Source organism: Heptranchias perlo, chromosome 20 (genome assembly GCF_035084215.1).
Source record: "Heptranchias perlo isolate sHepPer1 chromosome 20, sHepPer1.hap1, whole genome shotgun sequence".
Taxonomy (NCBI): domain Eukaryota; kingdom Metazoa; phylum Chordata; class Chondrichthyes; order Hexanchiformes; family Hexanchidae; genus Heptranchias; species Heptranchias perlo.
Genome location: NC_090344.1, coordinates 32,966,183 through 32,984,963, shown reverse-complemented (window position 1 = coordinate 32,984,963; position 18,781 = coordinate 32,966,183). Strand labels below are relative to the sequence as shown.

Here is an 18,781-nt window from a genome sequence, read left to right as displayed (position 1 = left end):
GTTATACAGTGACAGACCTGTACCCACCAGTACTGTACCCCAATGTTATACAGTGACAGACCTGTACCCACCAGTACTGTACCCCAGTGTTATACAGTGACAGACCTGTACCCACCAGTACTGTACCCCAGTGTTATACAGTGACAGACCTGTACCCACCAGTACTGTACCCCAGTGTTATACAGTGACAGACCTGTACCCACCAGTACTGTACCCCAATGTTATACAGTGACAGACCTGTACCCACCAGTACTGTACCCCAGTGTTATACAGTGACAGACCTGTACCCATCAGTACTGTACCCCAGTGTTATACAGTGACAGACCTGTACCCATCAGTACTGTACCCCAGTGTTATACAGTGACAGACCTGTACCCACCAGTACTGTACCCCAGTGTTATACAGTGACAGACCTGTACCCATCAGTACTGTACCCCAGTGTTATACAGTGACAGACCTGTACCCACCAGTACTGTACCCCAATGTTATACAGAGACAGACCTGTACCCACCAGTACTGTACCCCAGTGTTATACAGAGACAGACCTGTACCCACCAGTACTGTACCCCAGTGTTATACAGTGACAGACCTGTACCCGCCAGTACTGTACCCCAGTGTTATACAGTGACAGACCTGTACCCACCAGTACTGTACCCCAGTGTTATACAGTGACAGACCTGTACCCACCAGTACTGTACCCCAGTGTTATACAGAGACAGACCTGTACCCACCAGTACTGTACCCCAGTGTTATACAGAGACAGACCTGTACCCACCAGTACTGTACCCCAGTGTTATACAGTGACAGACCTGTACCCACCAGTACTGTACCCCAGTGTTATACAGTGACAGACCTGTACCCACCAGTACTGTACCCCAGTGTTATACAGTGACAGACCTGTACCCACCAGTACTGTACCCCAGTGTTATACAGTGACAGACCTGTACCCACCAGTACTGTACCCCAGTGTTATACAGAGACAGGTCTGTACCCACCAGTACTGTACCCCAATGTTATACAGTGACAGACCTGTACCCACCAGTACTGTACCCCAGTGTTATACAGTGACAGGTCTGTACCCACCAGTACTGTACTGTAGTGTTATACAGCGACAGACCTGTGCCCACCAGTACTGTACCGCAGTTTGTAAGGATACTATCTAGAGCTGTATGACTGTGTTTTGGACGTGGGTAGTTTGACACTGCCAGCGTGACACTGCACTGACACCCCTGAGGGAACAGTGATAATTTTGGACTGATTTGTCCTCCCATGTCGGTGCAGTGAGGCGGCTGCTGGCTTTGAGTGTGGGATACAGGAGTAGAGCCCGTAGTGTATATCAGACTGCGGTCGGCCGGCCGACCAGGTTACAATCACAAGAGGCACTCGGCTCGTCCTGTCTGTGCTGTCCCTAAAATCGGTTTCCTGGCCTGCACTGGAATTCCCTCCCTTCGTGGTGACTCTGCTATCGCCCCTGTCTCTCTTAGTACCTAGTGTCTGTCAAAGAAAGGACTTGATGTACATCCTCAGGACTTCCCAAAGCACTTTACAGCCACCAAAGTACTTTTTCTTTTGAAGTGCAGTCGCTGTTGTAATGTAGGAAACGCAGCAGAATTTTTGCACAGCAAGATCCCACAAACAGCAGTGTGAGATATGACAACAAGTTGCATTTATATAGCGCCTTTAACGTAGTAAAACGTCCCAAGGCGCCTCACAGGAGCGATTATCAAACAAAATTTGACACCGAGCCACATAAGGAGATATTAGGACAGGTGAGGGTCAAAGAGGGAGGTTTTAAGGAGCGTCTTCGAGGAGGAGAGAGAGGCGGAGAGGTTTAGGGAGGGAATTCCAGAGCTTAGGGTCTAACCAGCTGAAGGCACGGCCGCCAATGGCGGAGCGATGAAAATCGGGGATGCGCAAGAGGCCGGAATTGGAGGAGCGCAGAGATCTCGGAGGGTTGTAGGGCTGGAGGAGGGTTCCAGAGATAGGGAGGGGGGCGAGGCCACGGAGGGATTTGAACACGAGGATGAGAATTTTAAAATCGAGGCGTTCCCGGACCGGGAGCCAATGTAGTTCAGCGAGCACAGGGGGGTGATGGGTGAACGGGACTTGGCGCGAGTTAGGAGACGGGGGCAGCAGAGATTCTGTTTTGATTGGCATTGACTGAATTGGACCCGGTCCCGCCGCGAGGGGCAGCGCCCGCCGACCCGGTCCCGCCGCGAGGGGCAGCGCCCGCCGACCCGGTCCCGCCGCGAGGGGCAGCGCCCGCCGACCCGGTCCCGCCCCGAGGGGCAGCGCCCGCCGACCCGGTCCCGCCGCGAGGGGCAGCGCCCGCCGACCCGGTCCCGCCGCGAGGGGCAGCGCCCGCCGACCCGGTCCCGCCGCGAGGGGCAGCGCCCGCCGACCCGGTCCCGCCGCGAGGGGCAGCGCCCGCCGACCCGGTCCCGCCGCGAGGGGCAGCGCCCGCCGACCCGGTCCCGCCGCGAGGGGCAGCGCCCGCCGACCCGGTCCCGCCGCGAGGGGCAGCGCCCGCCGACCCGGTCCCGCCGCGAGGGGCAGCGCCCGCCGACCCGGTCCCGCCGCGAGGGGCAGCGCCCGCCGACCCGGTCCCGCCGCGAGGGGCAGCGCCCGCCGACCCGGTCCCGCCGCGAGGGGCAGCGCCCGCCGACCCGGTCCCGCCGCGAGGGGCAGCGCCCGCCGACCCGGTCCCGCCGCGAGGGGCAGCGCCCGCCGACCCGGTCCCGCCGCGAGGGGCAGCGCCCGCCGACCCGGTCCCGCCGCGAGGGGCAGCGCCCGCCGGAGAGATGGAGAGATAATTGTTAGTGTGGTTTCCGACTGCCCTTGCCCTGACACATCGCACACCGTGCCCCGGCCGAGGCGGGCACGGTGACCTGCTCTCCCATTTCTGCCAACACTCAACAAACAGTCCAAAGTTCGCCAGTCCAGTCAACAGTCACTTGTTGTTCAGTTTTTCACTCCCTGTGCCTAACCCCCCACACCGGCCATGAGAGGTACATACTGGGATGCAGCAATTCCCTCAGCGACCAATGTTAGATACAGAGTAAAGCTCATAAGAACATAAGAAATGGGAGCAGGAGTCGGCCATCCGGCCCCTCGAGCCTGCTCCGCCATTCAACAAGATCATGGCTGATCTTCGACCTCAACTCCACTTTCCCGCCCGATCCCCGTATCCCTTGATTCCCTTAGAGTCCAAAAATCTATTGATCTCAGTCTTGAATATACTCAATGACTGAGCATCCACAGCCCTCTGAGGTAGAGAATTCCAAAGATTCACAACCCTCTGAGTGAAGAAATTCCTCCTCATCTCAGTCCTAAATGGCCGACCCCTTATCCTGAGACTATGTCCCCTAGTTCTAGACTCTCCAGCCAGGGGAAACAGCCTCTCAGCATCTACCCTGTCGAGCCCTCTCAAGAATCATATATGTTTCAATGAGATCACCTCTCGTTCTTCTAAACTCCAGAGACTATAGGCCCATTCTACTCAATCTCTCTTCATAGGACAACCCTCTCGTCCCAGGAATCAATCCAGTGAACCTTTGTTGCACCGCCTCTAAGGCAAGTATATCCTTCCTTAGATAAGGAGACCAAAACTGTACACAGTACTCCAGGTGAGGTCTCACCAAAGCCCTGTACAGTTGTAGCAAGACTTCCTTACTCTTGGACTCCAACCCCCTTGCAATAAATGCCAACATGCCATTTGCCTTCCTAATTGCCTGTTGTACCTGCATGCTAACTCTCTGTGTTTCTTGTACGAGGACACCCAAATCTCTCTCCACACCAACATTTAATAGTTTCTCACCATTTAAAAAATATTCTGTTTTTCTATTCTTCCTACCAAAGTGAATAACCTCACATTTCCCCACATTATACTCCATCTGCCACCTTCTTGCCCACTCACTTAACCTGTCGATATCCCTTTGCAGACTCTTTGTGTCCTCCTCACAGCTTACTTTCCCACCTAGCTTTGTACCGTCAGCAAACTTGAATACATTACACTCGGTCCCTTCATCTAAGTCATTAAGCACCCTCTACACTGTCCCATCAAACACTCCCAGGGCAGGTACAGCACAGGTTAGGTACAGAGTAAAGCTCCCTCTACACTGTCCCATCAAACACTCCCAGGGCAGGTACAGCACGGGTTAGATACAGAGTAAAGCTCCCTCTACACTGTCCCATCAAACACTCCCAGGGCAGGTACAGCACGGGTTAGATACAGAGTAAAGCTCCCTCTACATTGTCCCATCAAACACTCCCAGGGCAGGTACAGCACAGGTTAGATACAGAGTAAAACTCCCTCTACACTGTCCCATCAAACACTCCCAGGACAGGTACAGCATGGGTTAGATACACAGTAAAACTCCCTCTACACTGTCCCATCAAACACTCCCAGGGCAGGTACAGCACAGGTTAGATACACAGTAAAGCTCCCTCTACACTGTCCCATCAAACACTCCCAGGGCAGGTACAGCACGGGTTGGATACAGAGTAAAGCTCCCTCTACACTGTCCCATCAAACACTCCCAGGGCAGGTACAGCATGGGTTAGATACAGAGTAAAGCTCCCTCTACACTGTCCCATCAAACACTCCCAGGGCAGGTACAGCACGGGTTAGATACAGAGTAAAGCTCCCTCTACACTGTCCCGTCAAACACTCCCAGGGCAGGTACAGCACGGGTTAGATACAGAGTAAAGCTGCCTCTACACTGTCCCGTCAAACACTCCCAGGGCAGGTACTGCACGGGTTAGATACAGAGTAAAGCTCCCTCTACACTGTCCCATCAAACACTCCCAGGGCAGGTACAGCACGGGTTAGATACAGAGTAAAGCTCCCTCTACACTGTCCCATCAAACACTCCCAGGGCAGGTACAGCACGGGTTAGATACAGAGTAAAGCTCCCTCTACACTGTCCCATCAAACACTCCCAGGGCAGGTACAGCACGGGTTGGATACAGAGTAAAGCTCCCTCTACACTGTCCCATCAAACACTCCCAGGGCAGGTACAGCACGGGTTAGATACAGAGGAAAGCTCCCTCTACACTGTCCCATCAAACACTCCCAGGGCAGGTACAGCACGGGTTAGATACAGAGTAAAGCTCCCTCTACACTGTCCCATCAAACACTCTCCCAGGGCAGGTACAGCATGGGTTAGATACAGAGTAAAGCTCCCTCCACACTGTCCCATCAAACACTCACAGGGCAGGTACAGCATGGGTGAGATACAGAGTAAAACTCCCACTACACTGTCCCAACAAACACTCCCAGGGCAGGTACAGCACGGGTTAGATACAGAGTAAAGCTCCCTCTACACTGTCCCATCAAACACTCCCAGGGCAGGTACAGCACGGGTTAGATACAGAGTAAAGCTCCCTCTACACTGTCCCATCAAACACTCCCAGGGCAGGTACAGCACGGGTTAGATACAGAGTAAAGCTCCCTCTACACTGTCCCATCAAACACTCCCAGGGCAGGTACAGCACGGGTTAGATACAGAGTAAAGCTCCCTCTACACTGTCCCATCAAACACTCTCCCAGGGCAGGTACAGCATGGGTTAGATACAGAGTAAAGCTCCCTCTACACTGTCCCATCAAACACTCACAGGGCAGGTACAGCATGGGTTAGATACAGAGTAAAACTCCCACTACACTGTCCCAACAAACACTCCCAGGGCAGGTACAGCACGGGTTAGATACAGAGTAAAGCTCCCTCTACACTGTCCCATCAAACACTCCCAGGGCAGGTACAGCACGGGTTAGATACAGAGTAAAGCTCCCTCTACACTGTCCCATCAAACACTCCCAGGGCAGGTACAGCACGGGTTAGATACAGAGTGAAGCTCCCTCTACACTGTCTCATCAAACACTCACAGGGCAGGTACAGCACGGGTTAGATACAGAGTAAAGCTCCCTCTACACTGTCCCATCAAACACTCACAGGGCAGGTACAGCATGGGTTAGATACAGAGTAAAGCTCCCTCTACACTGTCCCATTCAAACACTCCCAGGGCAGGTACAGCACGGGTTAGATACAGAGTAAAGCTCCCTCTACACTGTCCCATCAAATACTCCCAGGGCAGGTACATCACGGGTTAGATACAGAGTAAAGCTCCCTCTACACTGTCCCATCAAACACTCCCAGGGCAGGTTCAGCACGGGTTAGATGCAGAGTAAAGCTCCCTCTACACTGTCCCGTCAAACACTCCCAGGGCAGGTACAGCACGGGTTAGATACAGAGTAAAGCTCCCTCTACACTGTCCCATCAAACACTCCCAGGGCAGGGACAGCACGGGTTAGATACAGAGTAAAGCTCCCTCTACACTGTCCCATCAAACACTCCCAGGGCAGGTACATCACGGGTTAGATACAGAGTAAAGCTCCCTCTACACTGTCCCATCAAACACTCCCAGGGCAGGTTCAGCATGGGTTAGATACAGAGTAAAGCTCCCTCTACACTGTCCCATCAAACACTCCCAGGGCAGGTACAGCACGGGTTAGATACAGAGTAAAGCTCCCTCTACACTGTGCCATCAAACACTCCCAGGGCAGGTACAGCATGGGTTAGATACAGAGTAAAGCTCCCTCTACACTGTCCCATCAAACACTCCCAGGGCAGGTACAGCACGGGTTAGATACAGAGTAAAGCTCCCTCTACACTGTCCCATCAAACACTCCCAGGGCAGGTACAGCACGGGTTAGATACAGAGTAAAGCTCCCTCTACACTGTCCCATCAAACACTCCCAGGGCAGGTACAGCATGGGTTAGATACAGAGTAAAGCTCCCTCTACACTGTCCCATCAAACACTCCCAGGGCAGGTACAACACGGGTTAGATACAGAGTAAAGCTCCCTCTACACTGTCCCATCAAACACTCCCAGGGCAGGTACAGCATGGGTTAGATACAGAGTAAAGCTCCCTCTACACTGTCCCATCAAACACTCCCAGGGCAGGTACAACACGGGTTAGATACAGAGTAAAGCTCCCTCTACACTGTCCCATCAAACACTCCCAGGGCAGGTACAGCATGGGTTAGATACAGAGTAAAGCTCCCTCTACACTGTCCCATCAAACACTCCCAGGGCAGGTACAACACGGGTTAGATACAGAGTAAAGCTCCCTCTACACTGTCCCATCAAACACTCCCAGGGCAGGTACAGCACGGGTTAGATACAGAGTAAAGCTCCCTCTACACTGTCCCATCAAACACTCCCAGGGCAGGTACAGCACGGGTTAGATACAGAGTAAAGCTCCCTCTACACTGTCTATATGTACAGGAGCTAACGTTGAGACACACACGGGCCGTACAGTGCCAGATGGCAGTGAGTCATTTCATGGTGCCCACTGTGTACTGTACGCATACAGGAACTGGCACTGAGACACACACACAGGCCGTGCCAGACAGGAGTCGATCGTTCCCACACGTCTGTTGCATGAAAGCCAGGGCTTTGCACTTAAGTGGAAACAAGGAGAAGCACGAAGCGTTCCCTTTCCCAGAGAGGTGACCCCTGGCAGCGGAGGAGTCAAGGACGAGTGATGCCCTCGTCGGAGCTCTCTCTCTGTTTGAAAGCAACACACAGCTGCCACCTCCCAGCCCTCACATTATCACTGAGCGTTGTGGGACTCGCAGGAGGGGACTGAGTTCGACAAACAAAGGACAGGTGTTGCCCTCGGCTGGCTTATCTAAATATGGCATTATGTTCCTATTCATAAGACCACAGGAGCGTGTGAGGGATATGCCTGCAGGAAGGACCAGGAGACACATCAACGTGACCCAGTAGTCCAGGGGCTACAGTGACTCCACTTCAAGTCGTACTTCGTTGGCCGTGAAGAACTTTGGGACGTCTTGAGGTCGTGAAAGGCGCTATATAAACGCAAGTCCTTTTCTTCGAATCCTTGTAGTAATGCGTCCGCCAGCTCCTCGCGTTGCCAACTCTGGTCGGACATATTCCTGGAGGTTTCGTCACATGACCTCCCGCCTCGAACCGCCTCGCCTCCACTCTCCCGCCATTGGTCCATCCTCCAGGCGCCCACGGCCAATTGGAAAGCGAACAGACTCTTCGTTACCCAATTGTCCGCCTGTCTTTCCTCCATCTCCAATTTTTTTATAACAAATAAGTGTGAAAATGTTCAAAGAGAATGAAAGAAAGCCCAAATCCTTTTAATGCGCCCGATGATTTTTCCTCCCGGGTTTTGCCTGCAGCAAGTAACCTGGAGATTCATCTTTCATTCCTGGAGACTCCGGACCAATCCTGGAGGGTTGGCAACTCCCCTCCCAACTGCCCACTAGTGTAGCAACAGAACTTGAGGTCAAACGAGTCCCTTTTATTTCCCCCCCCCCCCCACCCCCCGAAGACCAGCCCCATCCAGCAACCGTTTCCCTCGACTCCCGGCCGAGCACGAAGCAGAAGGAGCCTTTGGGAGCAGGCCCGAGACTTGACCGTTTGGCCTGCTCCACACTCCACTTGCCGTCGCTGACGAGCTGGGCTGCGAGACGTGTTCCAGTAGGCCTTTGGCAGCTAGGAATCGGCCCCTCCTGTTGGATTAGTTGCCGGGCGGGGAGGGGAGGGGGAAGCAAGCTGCTCCCTCGTTCTTTGGCTCGTCCATTGGCGGCCTATCTCTCCTCCGCACCGATTAAACACGGTGCCGATTAAACACGGCCTGTCAACAAATAAATTTCAGCCCCATCAACGCTCGATCCAAAGCCTGACCAGAATTGGGGAACAAGTGGTGACAAAAGTAAGAGTTTTGCTTTGTTTGAACGCTAGGCTTTAAAATTGAGGCAAGTCCTTCGCTGAGTACAAGATGGCGGAGCAGCCATTTTGTACCTTAGCTGTGCGAACTCAGCAGAGTCCTTGGTCACAAGTGAAAGGGTCCCCTTGGACTGAAGCTTCCTGATCAAAACGTTCACATTCGCAGCTTTGGCAGATGAATGTGCAGTTCCCCAATTGCTGTCCAGCCTGGCTGGATTGCAGGAAGGGATGGGCCCTCTTCCCCATTGTGTTTACCCACCGTGTGAGCCATTAATATTTTGCTTTCTCGAATTCTGCTCCGCTTCGGAGGAGCTCGCTGAATCTTCGAACAGAAGGAGGTCATTCGGCCCATCGGCCTCCGTGCCCTCTCTCTAAAAGAGCTCTGCCTTTAGTCCCAATTCCCCAACACCTTTATAACTTTTTCTTTAGCAAATACGTCTCAATTTCCCTTTTAAAAGGGATTTTGGATCCTCCCTCCCTGTTTCATTCATGGGATGTGGGCATCGCTGGTAAGGCCGGCATTTATTGCCCATCCCAAATCACCCTCGAGAAGGTGGTGGTGAGCCGCCGCCTTGAACCTCTGCAGTCCGTGCGTAGCGAGATTTTACAACTGAGTGGCTTGCTAGGCCATTTCAGAGGGCGATTAAGAATCAACCACATTGCTGTGGGTCTGGAGTCACATATCGGCCAGACCGGGTAAGGACGGCAGGTTTCCTTTCCTAAAGGGCATTAGTGAACCAGATGGGTTTTTACGACAATCCGATAGTTTCATGGCCACTATTATTAATACTAGCTTTTTATTCCAGATTTTATTTAATTAATTGAATTTTAAATTCCCATGGCAGGATTTGAACTCATGACTTTGGCTTATAAGTCCAGGCCTCTGGATTACTAGTCCAGTAACATAACCACTAGGCTACCGTACCCTGATCTGGTCAGTCATTCCAGGTCTTAACAACCCTCTGCGTTTTTAAAAAAAAAATTAAAATCTCTCCCGTCATTCCTTTGGTGAGAAGCTTAAATGTCTGCCCTCTAGTTCCTGACTCACTGACCAGTGGGAATAGTTTTTCCCGATTTACTTCATCGCGGTTCCTTGGTATTTTGAACCCCTCTATCGGATCTCAGTTCTAATGAAAAGAGCCGCAGTTTCTCCAATCCCTCCCCATATCTGAAGCCTCTCATGGCTGGGATCACCTTGGTGAATCTGATCTGCCCCCTCTCCATGGCCTTGACGCCATGGAATATGGCGTCCAAAGATGGGCACGGTCTTCTAACCAATGATGGGTCAATGCTACCTCCTTTCTTTTGTTCTCTGTGCCCTTGTTTGTGAAACCTGGCATCCCATAAACTTTGTTGTTACAGTTTCATTAACTTGTCCGACCCCTCGTGCAGAGCTGTGTGCCTGAACCCCCGAACTCTCTCAGCTCTTTACCTCTGTTTCAAAAAAAAACCAGATGATCGGGTCATTATCACGTTGCTGTTTGTGGGATCTTGCTGTGCGCAAATTGGCTGCCGCGTTCCCTAAGTTACAACAGTGACTGCACTTCCATTGATTGTAAAGCGCTTTGGGATGTCCTGAGGTCGTGAAAGGCGCTATACAAATGCAATTCTGTCTTTCTTTCTGATGGCTAAACGGCCCATGTTTAGCGAAGAAACACGCATGTGTGTGTGTGCACATGGGATCTTTGTATACGTGTACATCTGTTTCATTGGTGTGTTTGTCAGTGTACACGCATCTTTGCGTGTCTGAAGGCGTGTGTAGATTGCATGTACCTGCGTGTCTGATTGCATGAGTGTGCGCATGGTTGAGTGAAGTCTTGTGTGTGTGACTGAGTGCCTGTGTGTGTTCCGTGTGCACACATTTGTGTTTGTATGTGTCTGCACATGTGTACGTGCTCTCACACGGCTGTCTGTGTTTGCATCAATGTCTGTCCTTGTGTGATTTTCTGTCTGTGGGTGTGAATGTATTAGTATGAGTGTATCAGTGTGTAACAATGGATGTGTGGCTGTGAGTGTGTCAGTAGAAGTGAGTGTGAGGGCGTCATTGTGAGTGTGTCTATGCTGGTGCAGTGTGTATATGTATGAGTGTGTGTACATGAACGTCAATGTGTGGATGTAGTGAGTGAGGATGTGTGTCAGTGGGCGGGTGTAGTATGAGTGTGTCAGTGTGCGGGTGTGGTATGAGTGTGTCAGTGTGCGGGTGTGGTATGAGTGTGTCAGTGTGCGGGTGTGGTATGAGTGTGTCAGTGTGCGGGTGTGGTATGAGTGTGTCAGTGTGCGGGTGTGGTATGAGTGTGTCAGTGTGCGGGTGTGGTGCGGGTGTGGTATGAGTGTGTCAGCGGGCGGGTGTGGTATGAGTGTGTCAGCGGGCGGGTGTGGTATGAGTGTGTCAGCGGGCGGGTGTGGTATGAGTGTGTCAGCGTGCGGGTGTGGTATGAGTGTGTCAGTGGGCGGGTGTGGTATGAGTGTGTCAGTGGGCGGGTGTGGTATGAGTGTGTCAGTGTGCGGGTGTGGTATGAGTGTGTCAGCGGGCGGGTGCGGTATGAGTGTGTCAGCGGGCGGGTGCGGTATGAGTGTGTCAGTGGGCGGGTGCGGTATGAGTGTGTCAGTGGGCGGGTGCGGTATGAGTGTGTCAGTGGGCGGGTGCGGTATGAGTGTGTCAGTGGGCGGGTGCGGTATGAGTGTGTCAGTGTGCGGGTGCGGTATGAGTGTGTCAGTGTGCGGGTGTGGTATGAGTGTGTCAGTGGGCGGGTGCGGTATGAGTGTGTCAGCGGGCGGGTGCGGTATGAGTGTGTCAGCGGGCGGGTGCGGTATGAGTGTGTCAGTGTGCGGGTGCGGTATGAGTGTGTCAGTGGGCGGGTGTAGTATGAGTGTGTCAGTGGGCGGGTGCGGTATGAGTGTGTCAGTGGGCGGGTGCGGTATGAGTGTGTCAGTGGGCGGGTGCGGTATGAGTGTGTCAGTGGGCGGGTGCGGTATGAGTGTGTCAGTGGGCGGGTGCGGTATGAGTGTGTCAGTGGGCGGGTGCGGTATGAGTGTGTCAGCGGGCGGGTGCGGTATGAGTGTGTCAGTGGGCGGGTGCGGTATGAGTGTGTCAGTGGGCGGGTGCGGTATGAGTGTGTCAGTGGGCGGGTGCGGTATGAGTGTGTCAGTGGGCGGGTGCGGTATGAGTGTGTCAGCGGGCGGGTGCGGTATGAGTGTGTCAGTGGGCGGGTGCGGTATGAGTGTGTCAGCGGGCGGGTGCGGTATGAGTGTGTCAGCGGGCGGGTGCGGTATGAGTGTGTCAGCGGGCGGGTGCGGTATGAGTGTGTCAGCGGGCGGGTGCGGTATGAGTGTGTCAGCGGGCGGGTGCGGTATGAGTGTGTCAGCGGGCGGGTGCGGTATGAGTGTGTCAGCGGGCGGGTGCGGTATGAGTGTGTCAGTGGGCGGGTGCGGTATGAGTGTGTCAGTGGGCGGGTGCGGTATGAGTGTGTCAGTGGGCGGGTGCGGTATGAGTGTGTCAGTGGGCGGGTGCGGTATGAGTGTGTCAGTGTGCGGGTGCGGTATGAGTGTGTCAGTGTGCGGGTGCGGTATGAGTGTGTCAGTGGGCGGGTGTGGTATGAGTGTGTCAGTGGGCGGGTGCGGTATGAGTGTGTCAGTGGGCGGGTGCGGTATGAGTGTGTCAGTGTGCGGGTGCGGTATGAGTGTGTCAGTGGGCGGGTGCGGTATGAGTGTGTCAGTGGGCGGGTGCGGTATGAGTGTGTCAGTGGGCGGGTGCGGTATGAGTGTGTCAGTGTGCGGGTGCGGTATGAGTGTGTCAGTGGGCGGGTGCGGTATGAGTGTGTCAGTGGGCGGGTGCGGTATGAGTGTGTCAGCAGGCGGGTGCGGTATGAGTGTGTCAGCGGGCGGGTGTGGTATGAGTGTGTCAGTGGGCGGGTGCGGTATGAGTGTGTCAGTGGGCGGGTGCGGTATGAGTGTGTCAGTGGGCGGGTGTAGTATGAGTGTGTCAGTGGGCGGGTGCGGTATGAGTGTGTCAGTGGGCGGATGTGGTGAGTGGGTTTAAAATCCTGGAACTCCCTTCCTAACAGCACTGTGGGAGAACCTTCACCACACGGACTGCAGCGGTTCAAGAAGGCGGCTCACCACCACCTTCTCAAGGGGCAATTAGGGATGGGCAATAAATGCCGGCCTCGCCAGCGACGCCCACATCCCATGAACAAATTTTTTTTAAAGTATGGGGGTGTAGTGAGTGCGTCAGTATGGGGGGTAGTGAGTGCGGGTTCATTGTGGGTGTGAGTGTGTCAGTAGGGGGTTTCAGTGTGGGTGTGAGTGTGTCAGGGGGTTTCAGTGTGGGTGTGAGTGTGTCAGTAGGGGGTTTCACTGTGGGTGTGAGTGTGTCAGTAGAGGGTTTCAGTGTGGGCGTGAGTGAGTCAGTAGGGGGTTTCAGTGTGGGTGTGAGTGTGTCAGTAGGGGGTTTCAGTGTGGGTGTGAGTGTGTCAGTAGGGGGTTTCAGTGTGGGTGTGAGTGTGTCAGGGGGTTTCAGTGTGGGTGTGAGTGTGTCAGTAGGGGGTTTCACTGTGGGTGTGTGTGTCAGTAGGGGGTTTCACTGTGGGTGTGTGTGTCAGTAGGGGGTTTCAGTGTGGGTGTGAGTGTGTCAGGGGGTTTCAGTGTGGGTGTGAGTGTGTCAGTAGGGGGTTTCAGTGTGGGTGTGAGTGTGTCAGTAGGGGGTTTCAGTGTGGGTGTGAGTGTGTCAGGGGGTTTCAGTGTGGGTGTGAGTGTGTCAGTAGGGGGTTTCAGTGTGGGTGTGAGTGTGTCAGGGGGTTTCAGTGTGGGTGTGAGTGTGTCAGTAGGGGGTTTCACTGTGGGTGTGTGTGTCAGTAGGGGGTTTCAGTGTGGGTGTGAGTGTGTCGGGGTTTCAGTGTGGGTGTGAGTGTGTCAGTAGGGGGTTTCAGTGTGGGTGTGAGTGTGTCAGTAGGGGGTTTCAGTGTGGGTGTGAGTGTGTCAGGGGGTTTCAGTGTGGGTGTGATTGTGTCAGTAGGGGGTTTCAGTGTGGGTGTGAGTGTGTCAGTAGGGGGTTTCATTGTGGGTGTGAGTGTGTCAGTAGGGGGTTTCAGTGTGGGTGTGAGTGTGTCATTAGGTGGTTTCAGTGTGGGTGTGAGTGTGTCAGTAGGGGGTTTCACTGTGGGTGTGAGTGTGTCAGTAGGGGGTTTCAGTGTGGGTGTGAGTGTGTCAGTAGGGGGTTTCAGTGTGGGTGTGAGTGTGTCAGTAGGGGGTTTCACTGTGGGTGTGAGTGTGTCAGTAGGGGGTTTCACTGTGGGTGTGAGTGTGTCAGTAGGGGGTTTCAGTGTGGGTGTGAGTGTGTCAGTAGGGGGTTTCAGTGTGGGTGTGAGTGTGTCAGTAGGGGGTTTCAGTGTGGGTGTGAGTGTGTCAGTAGGGGGTTTCAGTGTGGGTGTGAGTGTGTCAGGGGGTTTCAGTGTGGGTGTGAGTGTGTCAGGGGGTTTCAGTGTGGGTGTGAGTGTGTCACGGGGTTTCAGTGTGGGTGTGAGTGTGTCAGGGGGTTTCAGTGTGGGTGTGAGTGTGTCAGTAGGGGGTTTCAGTGTGGGTGTGAGTGTGTCAGGGGGTTTCAGTGTGGGTGTGAGTGTGTCAGTAGGGGGTTTCAGTGTGGGTGTGAGTGTGTCAGGGGGTTTCAGTGTGGGTGTGAGTGTGTCAGTAGGGGGTTTCAGTGTTTGTGTGAGTGTGTCAGGGGGTTTCAGTGTGGGTGTGAGTGTGTCAGTAGGGGGTTTCAGTGTATGTGTCAGTCGGGGGTTTCAGTGTGGGTGTGAGTGTGTCAGGGGGTTTCAGTGTGGGTGTGAGTGTGTCAGTCGGGGGTTTCAGTGTGGGCGTGAGTGTGTCAGTAGGGGGTTTCAGTGTGGGTGTGAGTGTGTCAGTAGGGGGTTTCAGTGTGGGTGTGAGTGTGTCAGTAGGGGGTTTCACTGTGGGTGTGAGTGTGTCAGTAGGGGGTTTCAGTGTGGGTGTGAGTGTGTCAGTAGGGGGTTTCAGTGTGGGTGTGAGTGTGTCATTAGGGGGTTTCAGTGTGGGGTGTGGTGTAGTGAGAGTGTGTCAGTGTGGGGTGTAGTGAGAGTGTGTCAGTGTGGGGTGCCGTGTGAGTGTGTCAGGAAGCAGGTGTCGTGTGAGTGTGTCAGGGAGCAGGTGTCGTGTGAGTGTGTCAGGAAGCAGGTGTAGTGAGTGTGTGTCAGAGTGGGGTGTGGTGTGTGTCAGTATGGGGTGCGGTGTGTGTGTATCAGTGTGAGTGTGTCAGTGTGGGCTGCGGTGTAGTGAAAGTGTGTCAGTGTGGGGTGTAGTGAGAGTGTGTCAGTATGGGGTGCGGTGTGTGTGTATCGGTGTGAGTGTGTCAGGAAGCAGGTGTAGTGAGAGTGTGTCAGTGTGAGTGTGTCAGTAAGCAGGTGTAGTGTGAGTGTGTGAGTGTGTGGTGTAGTGAGAGTGTGTCAGTGTAGGGTGCGGTGGAGTGAGAGTGTGTCAGTGTGAGTGTGTCAGTAAGCAGGTGTAGTGTGAGTGTGTCAGTGTGTGGTGTAGTGAGAGTGTGTCAGTGTGTGTGTCAGGAAGCAGATGTAGTGTGAGTGTGTCAGTAAGCAGGTGTAGTGTGAGTGTGTCAGTGTGAGTGTGTCAGTGTGAGTGTGTCAGTGTGAGTGTGTCAGTGTGTGGTGTAGTGAGAGTGTGTCAGTGTGAGTGTGTCAGTAAGCAGGTGTAGTGAGAGTGTGTCAGTGTGGGGTGTAGTGAGAGTGTGTCAGTGTGAGTGTGTCAGTAAGCAGGTGTAGTGAGAGTGTGTCAGTGTGTGGTGTAGTGAGAGTGTGTCAGTGTGTGGTGTAGTGAGAGTGTGTCAGTGTGGGGTGTAGTGAGAGTGTGTGATGTGATTCCCTCTGACTGACCAGTGCCCTCAGACTCCCCGACTCTCGCCTTGCCCTGGGCCCCAGCGATGTCTCCACTCCGTGCCAGAGACTCGGCAGCTCTCCGGCCTGGGCTTGATGCCGCGTTTCACTCTCCGTCTCGCTCCCCTGATAAAGGCCTTGTTTCTCCGTGGGAATCTTCCATCGATTGATTACGAGGAGCCCTGACCCTAGTGACCCTTCGATTGGTGACACCCAGGCCCCTGAGCACATGGGGCCGGGCCGAGGCCTCTCCAGATTCTTTGCTCTGCCGCTCCGTGCACTCTCCCTGATCTCTCCCTCTCATCTCCCCACTCCGCTCCAAATCATCTGCCCTAAAACAGCGCTGTGATGATGACCAGATAATCTGTTTTAAGTGATGTTGGTCCAGGACACCGGGGAGAACTCCCCCTGCTCTTCTTCGAAATGGTGCTGTGGGATCTTTTACATCCACCTGAGAGGGCCTCGGTTTAACGTCTCATCCGAAAGACGGCATCTCCGACCGCGCAGCGCTCCCTCAGTACTGCAGTGTGAGTGTCGGCCCCTGAATTACGTGCTTCAGTCTCTGGAGTGGGACTTGAATTCGTGACCTTCTGACTCAGAGGCGAGAGTGCTGCCCGCTGACGCCAGAAGTTGAGACTCATCGCTGCTGCCACGTTCTTTCCTGGCACCTCAAATCCAGGGACCTCTTCGCCTCCCTCCACCTTCCCGTCCTCCTGCAATCTTTTAAAAGCCCAAGCTACTCATGGCCAATTCGCCCCAATCTTTCAAGCTTGCTGGTGTCCAAACCAATCCTTCCCCTTGGATTGTCAGTTATTTTTTTCAAGAAGCTTCACGTCTGTTCTCCCTTGACGTCCTATGTGACTCTGAGATCAGCTTCCGATCTCATATTCACTCCATCACCAAGACCGCCCACTTCCACCTCTGTAACATCGCCCGTCTCCGCCCCTGCCTCAGCTCATCTGCTGCTGAAACCCTCGTCCGTGCCTTTACCACCTCCAGACTGGACTATTCCAATGATCTCCTCTCCGGCCTCCCATCTTCCATCCTCCGTAAACTTCAGCTCATCCAAAGTTCTGCTGCCCCGTGTCCTAACTCGCGCCGAGTCCCGTTCACCCCCTGTGCTCGCTGACCTACATTGAGTCCCGGTCCGGGAACGCCTCGATTTTAAAATTCTCATCCTTGTGTTCAAATCCCTCCATGGCCGCGACCCTCCCTATCTCTGTGACCTCCTCCAGCCCTACAACCCTCTGAGATCTCTGCGCTCCTCCAATTCTGGCCTCTTGCGCATCCCCGATTTTCATCGCTCCACCATTGGCGGCCGTGCCTTCAGCTGCCTAGGCCCTAAGCTCTGGAATTCCCTCCCTCAACCTCTCCTCCTTAAAGACCCTCCTTAAAACCTACCTCCTTGACCAAGCTTTTGGTCACCTGTCCTAATATCTCGTTACGTGGCTCGGTGTCAAATTTTGTTTGATAATCGCTCCTGTGAAGCACCTTGGGACGTTATAGGCGCTATATAAATGCACGTTGGTGGTGTTGTGTCTGAGAAATGGTGCTGAGGCCTCGATCTGAGGGAACGCTCGGCTCTGACCGCAGGGTGCTGACCTTTGACCGTTTGTGTGTGTTTCAGCATGCGTCCCCAGCGTCACTGTGGCATCCTGTGGTTGACCTCGCTGCTGGCGTTTCGGCTGACAGCGCAGCGGGCGGAGGGGAACCGGACCGTGTTGCCGGCGGCTTTTCTCCGGGACCTACTGGATCGCTACGGGGACAATGAGGCCCTGGCGCTCCACCAGCTGAAGGCTCTCCTCAACCGCCTGGACGTGGGCGTGGGCAGCGCCAGGATGCCGCCCGGGCCGGGCACTGCTAACCTTTCCAAGGTGAGGGTTCGACTGCCGCCCGCCCACTCACCCTCCGCCAACTTCTATTCCGATGCTTTCCTCCGCCCTCCGAACACTTGAGCTCATCCCAAACTCTGTTGCCCCGTCTCCTAACTCGCGCCAAGTCCCGTTCACCCATCACCCCCCCCTGTCATCGCTGACCTACATTGGGCTCCCGGTCCTGCACTCTTCCGAACTTCAGTCCACCCAGTGCCCTCTCTCCCACGCTGAGTCCCGCTGACCGGTTCCCTGAGCCCCAGTCAATCTTCTTCATAATCCTCGGCCTTGCTTTTGAATTTCTCTCCGGCCTCGCCCTGCCTCATGGGAGCGATCTCCTGCAGCCTGTCTCTGGATTGCTGCTTCTCTCCAGTTCCCTCCGTGCCCCCCAACAGAGGTTGAGTGTCATTCGTCGCGCTCCTGACCCCCTCCCCAGGTATTCTCTCCCCGAACCATCTCCCAACCTGCCCTCGACAGCCTCCCAAACGTCTTGGGATCGTTGTCTTGGTGTCTCCCCAACTCCGGCCCGCCCGAAATGACACGGGACTCCTTCCCCACCGTTTCTTCAACCTCGTCTGCCTCGTCCTCCTCTCTCTCACCCCCTCCCCCAAGACAAGACTGAGAAAAATGAATAGCCTTCCCGTAGCCTGCAAAGGGGAGGGGGATGGGGAAAGGGAAAGGGGAGGGGGGAAGGGAGGGGTTGGGGAGGGGGGAGGATGGAGAGGGAGGAGGGGGATGGGAGGGGTTGGGGAGGGAGGAGGGGGATGGAAGGGTTTGGGGAGGGAGGAGGGGGATGGGAAGGTTGGGGAGGGAGGAGGGGGATGGGAAGGGTTGGGGAGGGGGATGGGAAGGGTTGGGGAGGGAGGAGGGGGATGGGAAGGGTTGGGGAGGGGGATGGGAATGGGAGGGGTTGGGGAGGGAGGAGGGGAATGGGAGGGGTTGGGGAGGGAGGAGGGGAATGGGAGGGGTTGGGAGGAGGGAGGGGTTGGGGAGGGGGATGGGAATGGGAGGGGTTGGGGAGGGAGGAGGGGAATGGGAGGGGGTTGGGGAGGGAGGAGGGGGTTGGGGAGGGAGGAGGTGTTTGGGGAGGAGGAGGGGGTTGGGAGGGAAGAGGAGGGGGATGGAAGGGGTTGGGGAGGAGGAGGTTGGGAGGGGTTGGGGAGGGGAGGGAAAGGAAAGGAGTGGGAGGAAAGGGGAGGATGATGGAGATGGAAGGAAGGGGGGGAGATGGAGAGGGAAAGGAG

The 18,781-nt window shown here is 54.8% G+C and overlaps 1 protein-coding gene across 1 annotated transcript in view; it reads left to right on the top strand.

The window, feature by feature from the left end:
- Window positions 1-18,781, top strand: part of LOC137336020 (metal cation symporter ZIP14-like) — a 70,028-nt gene that overhangs the window by 27,320 nt on the left and 23,927 nt on the right. The window contains 2 exon segments of the mRNA XM_068001523.1: window positions 7,726-7,885; window positions 17,294-17,540. Of these exon segments, the coding sequence (XP_067857624.1) occupies window positions 17,295-17,540 (246 nt within the window). The 5' untranslated portion in view covers window positions 7,726-7,885; window position 17,294.